The sequence below is a fragment of the Xylocopa sonorina genome, chromosome 1 (genome assembly GCF_050948175.1).
Source record: "Xylocopa sonorina isolate GNS202 chromosome 1, iyXylSono1_principal, whole genome shotgun sequence".
In the NCBI taxonomy this organism is placed as follows: Eukaryota; Metazoa; Arthropoda; class Insecta; order Hymenoptera; family Apidae; genus Xylocopa; species Xylocopa sonorina.
In genome coordinates, this window is record NC_135193.1 from 6193966 (window position 1) to 6208823 (window position 14858).

The window sequence follows — 14858 nt, forward strand, 5'->3', positions numbered from 1 at the left end:
ATACCGTATAAGCAGCGATCCTGACGAGACACGTCCTGGCAAAACACAGCGTAGTTAGTTACACAGCGCAGTTTACACGCGGAAGCTTCAAACAATCTCGCCAGTAATAATTCGTGAATGCCTCGGGTCTCCAAACAACAGAGTCGAGCGGTAACAAAAGACTCTAGAGATCGCTCGATTCCCCCGACTGTTCTTACTTATAGGGTTATGGGTCACTACCTTTTCCACGTTTTCTAGAAAGACCAAGAGAAGCTTTGGTATACACGACCGTGTGGTTAGTACAACGACCGCATTCGATTTGTCGCAACGCAGATCGAGCTCTTATCGACAATAGAAGTCTTATTTCTTATATGTAAATATATATATATATTTTTTTATTTTTTCTGGGGGTGTCGTGTGTATTCGGTAGTTGCTGATGAGTTCATTTAATTAAGTACTTACGATGCCCTATACGACATGCAGAGTCCAATAGAGACATGCAAAGCACCACAGAATAACATCATTGAGTCAATATAAGAGTAATAAACACATGTACACAATTGATAGAAAATTCGAATCGGCAATTATACTTGTTTTCCTTTCTAGTTTCATTTTCTGACGGGAATAAAAACAGGAATTTAGAAGTAGCCGTGATATCTGCCCCGCCGGGAGCAGACTTTCCGTTTTTCTACTCTCTCTCGAAGGAAATAATCCTGTACCTTGTGGTTCCTTGCGTCAAAGAACGCTACCGCGACAAGGAATACATATGTACCTGTGACGTCTCGTTCGGTTTGGATAGAAGCTTGAGTCAACCCGATATGTAGACGTTAACGCGTTCAATCTGGCGTGGGTAAATTGAACGTTAAACATCGTTCACGCGGAAGCGAAAAATGTAAAGATTCGCAGGCATTTCTTCGGTTCGAGAGCAATATGAGCTTTAATAAGATATCGACTTTTTATTTGATCCTGTCAAGATTCTCGAAATCTCTTCCATGCGCCATATACGCTTCCGTTTCTTGAAAAAAGTTTCCAGAGATCGAGAAGAGGAAGACTTTTCGCTATATTCTGCGAATATCCCTAAGTATATCGAAAGCATTTTGAAATCTGACGTGCTTACTCGTGACATAAAAAAATACTATACCTTTGAAATCATCAACAAATCCGTTTCTAGTTAAACAATTAAATTGAAACCCGTCAGCATTTATCATGACAAATCAAACAGAAAATCCAGAACCAAATAGAATTTATTCTAAAAATATTCACCGCGTTTGCACGCCGGCTTGAACGCGTTAAAAACAAAAGAAGAACACAGCGGGAAACAACGCAATTAACAAAGGCAAACATATTCGATTAGCTGGGATAACGACGGGATGATCCGACGAAAAACGTAAATCAGATCGCGAACGACAAAATCTCGTACCCGGTGCTCCTCAAAGGAGGAAGTCCGTGGAATTATCGGAGTGATGTGTCCGGTGAATAATTGAAATTTTAATTGAATCGTTCGTTCGCGTCGATTTCGAGCGTGGCGGTGGTCGCGACGCGCAGGCCGTCGCGGGGGAGGAAACGAAAAAACGAGGGAATTGGAAAAAGAAAGGTAAACGTGGGGAAGATATCGGAACGAAAGGGGTTACACAGTCGTAATTGCTTCTGTTCTTTTGTGCCGGTCGTCTACACGTGTACACCGCGTTAATATCAGCGCAATAGAGGTCGGACACGCGGCTGATAATAATTTAATATCGGCGTGCGATTAAACGCTCGGCTGCCGTGGCAATGGTGCCGATGGAAACCGTTACCGACGGTAATAACCGCGATTAACAGGTTGAGCGCCAACGCGAAATCTTCGAAACTTTCCTCGGGAGGTCTACGACGCCATTATGGTCCCCGATCCTCTTCCACGGAGGTCTCCCGTTTATGCTGATTGGTCGTTTTAGTGTAACTGATTTTTCTAATCCAAAGGTAAATGTCCACGGGACCATACTGAGATTGTACCGCAACGTAAAGTGTACTGAAAATGCGGACATCTTAAAAGGGTTGCTCGTTCAGTTAGAAGCAGGTTAGGGGTTATGATGACCGCCGTGGACCATGGGTTATACAAAGTTATAGATATAACAGCTATGAGCACCGTCTATACTCTATTACACTGTACCATCCTGTCCGCCTATTATCATTTCGTATTTTTCGTGGAAAAATGCGAAGCTATCTCTTCTCTAGCTCTGGGGTAACGTTGCGTCTAACGTCTTAAGAGTCATAATGTCTGTCGTGACTCTCAACCTGTTCAATAGATTACAGAACGAGGCCGATCAGCATCGTCGTATATATTGGAAAATTGCAAAAACCCGACGCTCGCACGGAGAGAATTTAGTCTCGCGCCATGAAAGCCGTTTCGAATTACGCGGCTGTGCGCTTATCGAACAACGATTACTCACGACAGAAGGACGGGACTCTGTCGCGTTTCTGTAACGCACAGTCGGTGGAAAGAGATATGGTAGCGTCGTAAATTAAGTGAGGCGTGAACAAAGATACGAGTAAGTGGACGAGATAAATTAACGATCGGAGCAAAAAGACCATGGAGAAGTAATTGAATATATCAATTTCTACCTCGCTTATTTTATCGATCAAACTCTCGACAATTCTGGATTTATCTAAAAAAAAGAAAGAACGATTTTTCCATCGGCACACTTCCAGCGGACTTATCTTCAACAGTTGAACAAAACGTGTAACCCTTTGAAAGAAAAATCGCGTGAAACGAAATACACGAGGAAAAGTCAAGCCCATAGTTCGCTTTAACGTTTAACCTTCGAACTGAACGTAAAATCATCGATAGCCGCGCAATGGTCGTACGATAAAAAGATGGCTCCAAAGAGGCCCTCCTCTTTAAGAACGTCTGGAAGAAATGAAACTGAAATCGAATATCGGGTTATAGGCAAATATCTGTTCAATCGGCGCAAGACGTCTTCTCTGTGCATACATTTCTATCATTTTCGGTTTTTTCTACGTTTACTGTTGCGGTCGGAGGTTTCTCACCCCGACGAAAATTCCTGTAAACAGTTTTACATCATGTAAAAAGAATATGAGTTACCCTCGAAGATCACACCGTAACGGGGGGCGAACGAGATCGACCGAGCGACGAGCGGTGATCAATCTTGTCGATAGCATCGTGGCTCTTGAAAAATTTTCCGTCCATATTATACGTACATACGCGAACGAGAAAGGCGTGTCAATAAACTTACGCGCGGACGTACAATATCCGGCTTGAATTTGAAGCGAGCAACTGCAGCCGGGAAACGAATCTCAGAAACGGACCGAGCACGGCAGCGGCGCTGGAATATCGTTTTAAATCGATGAAATCGCGCTTTAACCGACTCCTCGCTCTTTCCCGGCCATCTTTTCACGGCGACGTGTCTCCTGGAACCGGAAGTTAATGAATTTTCGAGAAAGAAACTCGCAGGGAAAAAGGGTTGCCGCGCACACGTTCTGTGGCGAACTGATTTTTTCGTTGCGCATCGATCGGTCGAGTTTTTCTCGTCGCTGTATTTTCCACTATCCGTTATTCGTTTTTTTTTTTGTACGCTTCTCTCGTCGATAATGTCACGGATGTGATCTCGAAGGGATGAAGCTCTTCGAAGAGACTTTCATTTTGGAAATAGTACAATTAAGTTATAAATTATAGGGGGGTGGTTTGTGAATCGATCGCTACGATATTTTAGTTGATTCCGGGGGTGGAATAGATCGAAGTTTCAAGCATTGACGTCGAACGGAAAATGTATTGGTGTAAAATAAACGACTGAAAGTATCGTTTTTCATAGAAAAAACCGGATATGTATAGTATTCTTCAAATAGCATTTCATATTTCTCTTTAACCATAAAATACTTAAAAAGATGAATTCTAATTTCACCACCTTTATTATATCTATTCGCCAATTAGCCAAGCGTGCACTTGTCGAATGTTCAAAATCGATTTGTTAGAAAATTGACGCCTCAAATTATTCAACATATTTGCATCACTTTCCCATGTAGATCCACCCCTTTCTCGAAGAGGAGGCTGAATTAGCAAAATGTACAATATTTCCAAAACAAGTTTTATGAAAAGATTACTTTTCAACATTTGCTGTACATCGATAAATATTTTGTTCGATACCAATGAATCTGAAACGTTTGAAACGCGTTAGAATCAGCTCGAACAACGTGGCGATCTTCACAGGCCACCCCTGCTGCGACGTACTTTATGATAATAGTCTTACGTAGTCTATATTTAGCGATAGATCAGGCGTGATGATGATTATTTAAAAAGGTATGAATGGCAACAGCGTTCATGATATCGAATATGCACTGATTTATGTCTTATGAAAGATCGTGGCTATGCCGTTCTGTGAATGTCACGAGGGCTATGCTTCTCTATTCATGACTGGTGTCGACGGACAATCTCCGCGATTCGTCGACTAAAAAACAGATCGGTGTACCGGTGCTCTCGTCTTTGGCAACATGCGACATTCAAAGGGAGCTAACAGTTAGAGGCTAGCAGTGCAAACGTGCAGTGCGTATTCTCGCTAGACACTGGCGATTTACAAGGAAGATTTCGTTCGTTCGACAATTCGCTCGGGGGGAAAGAAAAAGAAAAAGAAGAAGAAAAGAAAAAGAAAAGGAGAAACGTCTCACTCCTCGAGATTCGAGCTCCATTCTCTTTCTCCTCCTCTGACGCGGATCATTTGAAGTAGCAACGAATTAAAGACTCGGGAACGCGCAAGTGTGTTTCGTGAATCGTTCGTTCATCGAAAACTCTAAAACGCTCCCTGGGTGTTGGTGCGTACTCGTATAGTTGTTGCGAGTGATTCTTGTTTAGACATCTCGAAAATAGAAACGGAATTCTCTTCCCGCGTAACGTGATTCCCTTCGCGGTACCATTTTCAATATCTCGTCGGATCGTTTCGAAAACGTGAAACATTTGTGAAGATTGAAAATATTTTATCCGCATTCCGAGTTTAAGAATCATTGTACGCGAAACGAAAATTCTATCTCTATTTTTGATAACATCCCACGGAATACAACTTGCAACCCTTTAATTACGTAGGAATATAACTTTAAGCGTTAGATATTGCTACAATAATCTGGAATTACGGTAAACTACATACGGATACAAATACTTAATACGATTTGTCATAGAAATAACAGGCGCTCTAAAGTTAGATACTGTTCTCTAAAATAAAAGGTTATCAAAATTGCGATTAAGTGTCGTTCAACAATAGGAGGCGATGTACAAAGCGTCCGAGTAAAAAGACAGAAGTAGCACGCGCGAGAGAAAGTCTCTTTCAGCGAAGCGGATCTATTTAACGATCAGATCAACGGTCGTTCGCGTTATGTCGTAAGGTTCGCCATCGCCTCGAATCTTCCTTGCAAGAAACGACGGTGCATTCCTCAGGCAATAGCTAAGAATTCATTCGAGCGCTGTTTCCAAATCATCAAAGAGGTATATAGAATACAATGGCCAATTTTCAACATTCCCATCATCGCTATCTAATACACTCGTTCTAAACTAGAATCATGAAGCAGTGTTCCTAGAATCTCGATCTTTCGTCGTTCTCCGATCGCTTCGAAAAGATTTCTCGGCACTCAAGCATTTTCATCAACACCTACCCTTTCCCACAATAGGAATTCTCAAGCTTCTTTAAAAATAAAAGAAGCCAGTTGATATCCATTGCTGTTTCCTGTTTCGATGCATAGAACGCGTTCACAGAATTGTAATTCAGTAAAATAAAAAATGGTTTGACCAGTTGCTTAAAGTTAATCTAACGAACTATTCAGAAAGATGAAACTGCAGGGGTTTCGTATGATCACCACTCTCCCGTGTATGGATCGCATTAATTCGACGTTCGGATTGATCCATTAAGTATTCACGACGCATTTACCTTCCTGGCAGCGTGGAGCCAGTATCCTATTTGTCTCTCCAACTTGTACGAAACAAATGCCTCGATCATCGCGATAAAATCTACCAGCGTGTTCGCCGTTTTGTCGTTAGATCCTATTGACAAATTGTTTTCATTTCTGATTAAGGTAGAGGCAGATTTTTTTGCGTGCTGGAAAAAGACAGGAAACCGTTGGAAGCGCGGTGCGGAGGGTGAGAGGAACGCGCGATAGCGCAGAGTCCGGGCACGATTACCAAAGGAACTTTTTTTCGGTGTATCGAGAAAGCGGCTAACGGCCGCAGAATGAACGGCTGCATCGAAATGAGATTTTTTCCCCGAGGCTTTTAAGCCATCCTTTTTCGCGGCGAGCAATAAAGCCAGCCGCTTCGTCACGGTGAAAACGCTTCTCTATCTTCTCCCGCGAACGATTTTCCTCCGTGCCACGTTTCTTCCCCTTTCGACCATACGCGCGCACCCCTCTGCGCCACGGACGTGTGTGCAAGCGCACGCGCGCCCTTTTGTTTTACCTTCGCTTCATTTAATACACACCCGGTTCCTATATTTACCGGACGCTTTTTAACCGTACCTTCACCTTTGACGTCCGTCAGTACGAGTCGTGTTTCGTTCATACGTCCGGTGACATTTATCGTATTCGAAAGTAAGTCTATAGTATTGACACTGGACCCTACGGGTTTCGCGCTGCTGTTTTTGCTACGCGTTTCGCGTCTACATCAAAGGAATGCCGAATGAGTTTACATTTGTTGCCCCTGGAATTAATTAACCGTGGAACACAAAGGTCGCCGATTTTTTTTTCATCGGAATTACTGGTAACACTCGCTACAGCGTAATTTGACAGTAAAGTTTCAACGGTAGTTAAACTTTAAAATTAAGTTAAATTTTCAAAGACTTAAAATTTCAATCGAGGTTGACATCGAAAATTGAAATGTTAAGAACTACCATTGAACATTAATAAAAAAAAAAAAAAAATACGTCACACGTATTAGAATTGAATTAATAACGCATGTCTCTGGAATTTACTTGTATTCGTTAAGAACCAAATTTCGCTTTCAATAAATAATTCGTGGAGCAACGCGTTCCTTAAACGTTTGATCGACCACCTTTTTCCTCGTTTCTCCTCCGTCGTCCAAATAAAAGTTGTTAACCGAAACGGTAACGAAAACAGAAAACACAGGAGTTGTAATTGTTAATTGTAAAGGGAGATGGGGGTGAAGAGGGCGGGGGTGCACGTTCAAACAACGAAATATTTACGCGGACAGTGAATTTCAGCAGAAGCGAACACGACCGGTTGTTTTATTGGACTATTCGTTGCAGAATTAATTTCCATTGCCGCCGGACAACTTTTAAATGAAGCTCCCTACGTTTCGTACGCTGTTAGGATCTTTCCCGTTGCCCCGATACCCTCTCTGAATAGCCATCATTTTCTACTTTTTCGGAACGGAGCAGTAAAATGTTTGAGAACCAAACTTGACTCAATTTGGAAGGTAAACGTCACAATTTTAATAGCAATAATTCCTTTTTCCTGGAATACATGGAAATTAATAAAATACAATTAGATAACTCTGAGACATCAAAGTTGCGGCTTTTATATCTTAAAGATTACTTTTCTTGTATCTAGCAAGTACTTCAAAGCTGCCTGATTGAATTATATTAATTTCTATGTATTTCTGTAAAAAGAAATTATATTAACATGTACATATTCATATTTAAAGAAGTGAGATCTGTAAGAAGTTTGTAAAGGACGAGTAAATAGATGGTCGAGACAAAAAAGATCTTGGCTCACGTTTTCTGCTCCTTTGAAACTCTATGTATACGTGGAACCCACTAATCGTAGGAAATTAAAGTTAGAGTCGCGAGTCTTGGCTACTGAAGTCTAGTTTCTCCACCCGTCCTGTCCTTTAAGGGTAGGTAAGGTGGCCCTGAGTGGTTTAAGACTAATTGTCCCGAAATTGGCGGAGAACATTCAGTGAAACGTTGTCCTTTGGCTGTTTGTAATTGGACAGTACCTATCACGATGGAAATAACATCGAATAAAACATTTTCACGATAAAATTTGTTAGCGAGCGTTGCATAATTATTTCATTTTCTGATAAAAGACAAAGTTTATTTGAAAAACGGTTCGTTTCATAATAATCGAGCTCGACAATTCATCACTGTTATTCATCGCGACGATAATATTGGAAACGAATATCGAGGATAAAAATTTCAATTAATCCGTAATTAATTCAACGGTGAAATATACACGCACTTTTCCATGAAGGTCTTTATACTCGATAATTAAATGCAACAAAAAATACAATTTATAAAAGAATTCGTCTCTCTCCGCGAAACAGATCGTTCGAATTTCTTCTTGAACGTTCATTTCCGTCTCTAATGCATCTTCTGGCGAACGAAACAAGTCGAAATTCTCGTTTTATCAGATCTGTCTATACATCGTTTCCGCCGCAGTGCAGACTGTCGATAAATACGAGGCTGCATCCTCGTATGATCGATTCCATGCATCAAAACAGCGAAACGCAAAAAACAAGAGCCCCTCTGTCGCTCGAAAAACGTTTTGTTTTATCGTACGATTTATCTTACTGTTACTTCCCTCCGAACGCGACACTCGCGGTATCGGTCTGCATTTTTATCCGCGGCAAATAACGCTTCATCAGAGACGTTCGGGGATGTTCCGCGATATTGAAACGTATCGCGAGCAAACCGCGAGCGATGCTATCTCGTTTATTCACCGGGGAAGTGAATCACGGCTGGTGTAAGATTTTTGAGGAGGAAACAAAAAATAAGAACGCAGCCGCATTTACACCTGATGAAGTACGGTTCTTCTCGGGAGGGGCGCGAAATTTACGAGTCTTGTTTGTACACCGTTGTCTCTTCTGTCCCGTAGAAACATCCGCGACGATCCTCTTTCCTTCAGGCCCCGCGAACGCGTTACCATTTCATCCCCCGGCGTGTTTATCGTCGAATTCGCGCGAACAAATATTCCGCCCTTTGTCGAACCTGACAAATTCCGAGGCTTTTCTGCGACTTAAAACTATTCTCATCGTATTATATGTACAAAAGGCTTTTATGAATTATGCGTATAGAAAGGAAATGGCGATCCCTCCTTTTCTAATACGCGTCCACATTCGAACTCGCCGTTCTCTTTCATTTCCTCGACGGAGTTGCCGACACATTTTTATTTAGGAAGCGAGCAAATTTGACGCCAACGATCATTCCCGTTTATTATATCGATATCTATCAGCGAAGACAATAGACAGTTATCGGCTACGATGTACGTGCTAGCTTTTTATTCAATATCAGATGCGAGGAGAAAATGGGAATTTATCGACGATAGGATCGCGTGCATCCGCGCCTGTTGGTTATCGAAGGATGTTTCACTCGCGTGTCGGACCGTTCGATACGGTTGTCACATGCAACACATGAATTACGTAATATGGACTTCCTTTATACGTTCGATGCATATCTTTTTCAAATTTATCGCCACCCACCCCCCATCACTTCTCTTTTTCTTCACTGCGAAATAACAAATTTTTGTTCACCGACGCGCCATCTCGAATGTCCGCTTTATAGATTTTGTTGACAGAAGTACACAGATGTCTCGAATAAATTTCACGATGAAAACTTTTCCGACGCTTTTTAAGCAATTATTAGAATTGTACTATATCGACCACTGAGAGATGGTCCATCAACGAACCAGTGGAAATGTCCCAGTTTAGGGATACCAACGCTCTCGAGCACTGTGACGTATAAATTTTCAAATACCTAGATATGACAGAATGGGAATGCTGCCAGTTTTAGAAGAGTAGTGACAGGTAGTTCGAACGTCGGCATAGTGGAGAGGATAAAGCACCATCTTTCAGTGGTACAATAATTGTCGTGTAAAAACAACTTCAAATTCTAGGAAAAACTTAGTTAATTTCGATCAACTAATAGCTGCCAATCGTAAGGTAATAGCGACACGTATAAGTTCATGGATCTGTTTGAACGTCGCCAATATTATACTCGTGTGTGTACACGGTCCTAAATTGGAAACGTCTCAAATTGAAATGTAATTCATTAACGTTCGCTCGTTGACTACTTCCTCGAAATTAGTCGCAATTAGCAAGATGCGGATAACACGTGGATCTCCATATTCCATCCAAGGCGTGTCACTCTCAACTTCGTGTTCTCTAGTTTCGCCAGAAAGACATCAATCGTGTGCATGTATTGTATGTACATGCGTGTGCACGGGCACGGAGCGGTTAGCAGGCATGCATGGCGGAACAAACATGAAACAATAAATATTCATAAAGATTCGCAAGCTATAATTCCGCATTTACACTCGCATTAACCTATTTGCCGATGGATCAGCCAGCCGGTTTTCAAATACCGACACGTTAATCGCCGTACGCGATCGAACTGTACGTCCGAAAGATACAAACGCGTTTGAAAAATGACCACGGGTAGCCGCAGGGTTTAGCAGAAGTTATTTCACGCTTGAAAATAGACGGTGCGGAGAGAAGAGAAAAATCGATTAGAAAATTCTAATTTCTATGAGGCTCCTTTTGAAAAACGGACGTCGACTCATTTTTAAGGCAAACTGTTAAGCGAACGGTTCGCGAAAGTTTAGCGGCGCAACTTGAACGAGTTCTGTTGGGCCCCACGAAATACGTTGTTCGCGTGAGTTCGGCGCGGCAAATGAAGATCTATCGCGCTTCGACCATCCATCAACGACAAATGCTCGCGGAATAGGGATCTTCTTCGCATCATTTGTCTGCCGGGGACACTCGAAAGATATTCGTCACGAACGTGCGTCATAGTAAAAGGCACCTGTGCAGATCGCTCAAAGCCATGCACACCTGTTCTATTTATATTGAATTCCGCAGCGCATCGCGCCTGGCGTTGTTTCACGGGTTACGAGGGTAGTTCTCCCCAAAAAGCGTGAACCTCGAGGTCCTTCAAAATGCTCCCGAATTCTGCGCTCCGCGTATTCCGCTCTGGTCAGTGGATACGTGGCTTAAACCTCTGCCAGTTTTTCTCTTCATCAATCTTCCAAAACGATCCTCGCTCTCATCCAACCCCCAAGCTTAAATTCGAAAGTCCAACCCTCCCGAAAGCATCGTCTTACGCGAAATTGTTTGAAACCTATTCCTGCGATCCCAGAGGTTTCGCTCGGTTTTGTACGTGTTTCTGCGATAAACAACCCTTCCATCCATCAGCCTGTAAGCGATGCAATCGATGCGATAGCTGCTGTTCCTCGAACGACAAATAGCAAGCGTGTCTACGCACGACTCGAATATGCACGGGAGGGGTCGAGTGTGAGGCGGTGAGAAGAAATAGAAAAATGTTGCCTGGGAAGCGGGTTCGAGGCGAAAGGACAGCAGGCAGCCAGTGCGCATCGGTGCACGGGGGTAGAACGAAACGAAGCAGTGCCATGCGGACTCGTTTCCACGGTTTTCCACGTATGGGGTACGCCTGCAACGCGAGCGTATTTGCCCGTACGAATGATCCACGGCCGCGGGAAACCGCGTGCAATTTTCGCGAACAAGTCCTGAACGATTTAAACGAGGCGAAAGTTCTCGCGAGAAGTTCGAATCGGAACGGACGCGTGTCTCGGGCACTCGAATTGCTTCGATATTCTATGGTTGTCCGCGTCGCGATGGAATAATTCTTGGATTCGCTAGGACGTTTCGATCTGATCTGTGCTCGATCGCTGTTGAAATTCTTTTCGATCATCCGTAGATTATAAAAATATCAGAAGTTATTATGGTTAAAACTTTGCTTGGCAGAGGACGAAAAAAAGTAACGCGAATTCTCAAACGACAGTCGTATTTAAACTTTTGCAGACCCGCGTGAAGTTAGAGCGAACGTTTAGTTGAATCGCATTTATTTTACACCCCGTTGCTCCGACAACGAGTAACGGACGCGCAACAAAGAATTTACCTCGATCAGAGGAATCGAACCAATAGGAAGAAATTCGATTCGCGTCGACACAAGTATCAGGACGATCCATCCGTCAACGAACGCGAATCCAAATAAAAAAAAAGGGGAAAAAAAGAAAAAATAAAGAAGGGAAAAGAAATAAAAAAAAAAAAAAAAGAGTACACCATGAACGTTCGATTTGCATGGTGAACGGTCGGAAAAAAGCGGCCGGAAAAATCGCATCGGTTCTGGCGGCGCGGGAAAAAAGGGGAGCGACAAAAAGCGCGATTCTGGCGGGCGTGGCGAGCAAAAAAAGAACGAACACACCGTGTATTGTGTAGAACGAGGCCGTCGGTGTGCGCGGCGCGAAAGGCGAAAAAGGGAGGCGATGGGTTGCATAAAAACACCTGACTATAAAATGCAAAATCAGCAGACGCTCGTGCGTGTACGCGCGGCCTGGAAATCGATACAACTGGCCAGAGATGGCCGTCTGATTCTTTACCTTCGCTACTGTGGCCGTTTACCACCGACGGAAGTGGACGGACACGGGTGAAGGCAACGTGGAAAAGATACGTTGTATCGATTCCCCTGTATCCGTGACGCGACTATGTCCACTTGTGGCACTTTGGACGAAACGGTGCTCGTCGAGACGTAAAAATGGTTCCCTCCTTTTCAGAGCTGGTCGTGAATGAATTTTGTGGTTCAAGGGGGTAGGACTTAAGGGTGAGGGGCGCAAGGGGCTTCCTTCGTCGTAAGTTCCACATTTTGGGAGCAAACTATTCATGTAGTTCGTGCTTTCTTGGATTTTCGACGATATTATCTGTCGGAGGATTAAACGCGTAGGCGATAGGCTTTATAAAGGGTGTTCTTGACTCAAAAGAGAAGTCTGCCGATGAATAAAAGTGTTCATCATTTATGAGACAGGCGTTCTACTAAAGATACCATTTTTCAGCATCTTTCTCGTGGCGTTATCTTGAAAATATTACAACACGGAGATTGCCACTGAAACTTTGGAAATTGTTGCACGTGAATAATTGAGTTACGACTAAGATTATGATCCTGATAGTGTTACGTGGCACGTTCGCGAAAAATGAGATACATGGACGAGCAGTTTGTCCAACGCTTTAGGTGTACTCAACTGTCCGACTATTTTTCTTTCACAAAGGAACGACGTTAAAGAAACGACGAAGTAACGTCTACGAATTTGTGGCTCGAGCAGCGCACAATTCCACGGAACCATTTCTTCGTCTCTCGCGATGCGCCAAAGACACGTTGACACGCGTTGACTTCGCGTTTGTGTGTACGTGTGCGCATATATACAAGCGGATGCACTAAATGGAATAGAACGAGGGTGAGCGAAAAAATGTTGCGTCTCGCGAGAAAGAAGCACATGAAAGAGAGAACAGTGTATGAAGAGAAGCAGACAGAATGAATTAGAGCAGTGAAATGATAGACAGAAGTAGACAGAGGAAGATATATATATATATATATATAGAGAGAGAGAGAGAGAGAGGGAGAGAGAAAGTTGCTCGATCATGTCTGTGAACATGACACATGTACAGCGATTATATTGTAATGTAATGAATGAAATATTACGTTTATATATATAATTATATGTACTGATATGTATAATGTATATATCGAGAGAGTGAAAGAAAGTGATAGAGAGCTAGAGAGAAATAGATAGAGAGAGAGAGAGAGAGAGAGAGAGAGAAAGAGAGAGAAAGAGAGAGAGAGAGAGAGAGAAGTAGAAGAAGAAAACTAGAGAAAAAGCTGGCGGCGAATTACCTTGAAGGACTGCACAGAGAAACCAGAAACCAGGGTTGGTCCGTAACATAAGAAGCGAACAGAAAACAGAAAAAAGGTAAACTTGTAATTAGGTCGTTCGCTGTAAGAGACACTGCTGTGATATGAGAAAAGATTGGTTCGTTCATCGTGACTGACAGGGAAAATTGACCGCTTCGATACTTTTAACCCTTTCAATGTACGTTTTCCTCGCGTTCGTGCGTTCCCGCGAGCATCGCTCGCCTGTCCCTTTTTTTCGCTCTATTCGTCTCATTTCGTGGAAAATCACGCGAATCTGGTTAAAAAGAGCACACGAACGGTAGCAAAACGTTGTTTGCAAAGATTCAAGCGCTTGCATGAGTAAGTTCTGCACGGTGCAAAGTGGGACAGGGGTGGAGAGTTTCTTCGTGTCTTTATTTTTTGCTGTCGAACGGCGCGTCCAATGTGTGCTACGGGGTGCTGTAAAAATTCTTGCCATACCAGGTCGTGACGCTTGGTCCATATGCTGTGGTAATCTGTGATCGAGAGAAATTATTCATGCTTTCGCTCGGTTCTGTGTTATACTTTGTGCAACGCATATGTTCTCTTGCGAGACGTTGCATTAGCCAGGTGGCAGCCGGCAGACTACATGAATAATTGCTCTCGATTCGGCATTCTCGTCAGTTCGAGATTTCAAACTCATTGCGGAAACATGGCCAGTTTGAAAGTTCCGATACGTACTGACGAGAATTAAATAATCGGCTCATAAATATCACCGCGGCCTTAGCGCTTTTTACCGAACGCTGTCGCGAATCCTCGAGTGATATTTATGGGCTTTAAAACGTAAAGAGTTCGAGAGAATAAGGGTGGGTACCTGTGTCGGAAGAATCACTGTGAACGAAAGAGCGGAAGTCGAAGATCAGTTGCAGACTGAATTTCAAACATTCATTCTTCTTGAAATCCCATTTCCATTCCTCTCTCCGTGGATACCACAAAGTGCTGCTCGTTGGAAAGTGCTGGTCAAGGAAATAACGATCGGAAGGAAGTAGGGGTAGTTATTTCCTTGACCATCTCGCGACATGGTCTGTCACGCATCGATGTACATAAAATCCGTAGCGATACGTTCGGCCAGTTTGTTTTCATTCCGCTCGAGCGACTGACAATTAATTATCGTCTATGATTTTGCAAATGTCAACGTGTCGGTCATATCTGGGGGATGGTTCCACCTGCTGAACACGACGGTCCGGATACGTTTGATGTGTCAATTGCACGGGTCCACACGCCATAAACAAATAC

The 14858-nt window shown here is 43.0% G+C and overlaps 1 protein-coding gene across 5 annotated transcripts in view; it reads right to left on the reverse strand.

The window, feature by feature from the left end:
* The window catches only part of Fas1 (fasciclin 1 Fas1 domain-containing), a 230481-nt gene that overhangs the window by 16254 nt on the left and 199369 nt on the right, over positions 1-14858 (reverse strand). For 3 of the 5 annotated variants that reach the window (XM_076910278.1, XM_076910284.1, XM_076910264.1), the window contains exon 8: positions 13587-13595. The exons of the other annotated variants lie outside the window; for them this stretch is intronic. In XM_076910278.1, coding sequence (XP_076766393.1) covers positions 13587-13595 — 9 coding nt within the window. The remainder of the gene's footprint in view (positions 1-13586; positions 13596-14858) is intronic. 5 annotated transcript variants of the gene reach the window in all.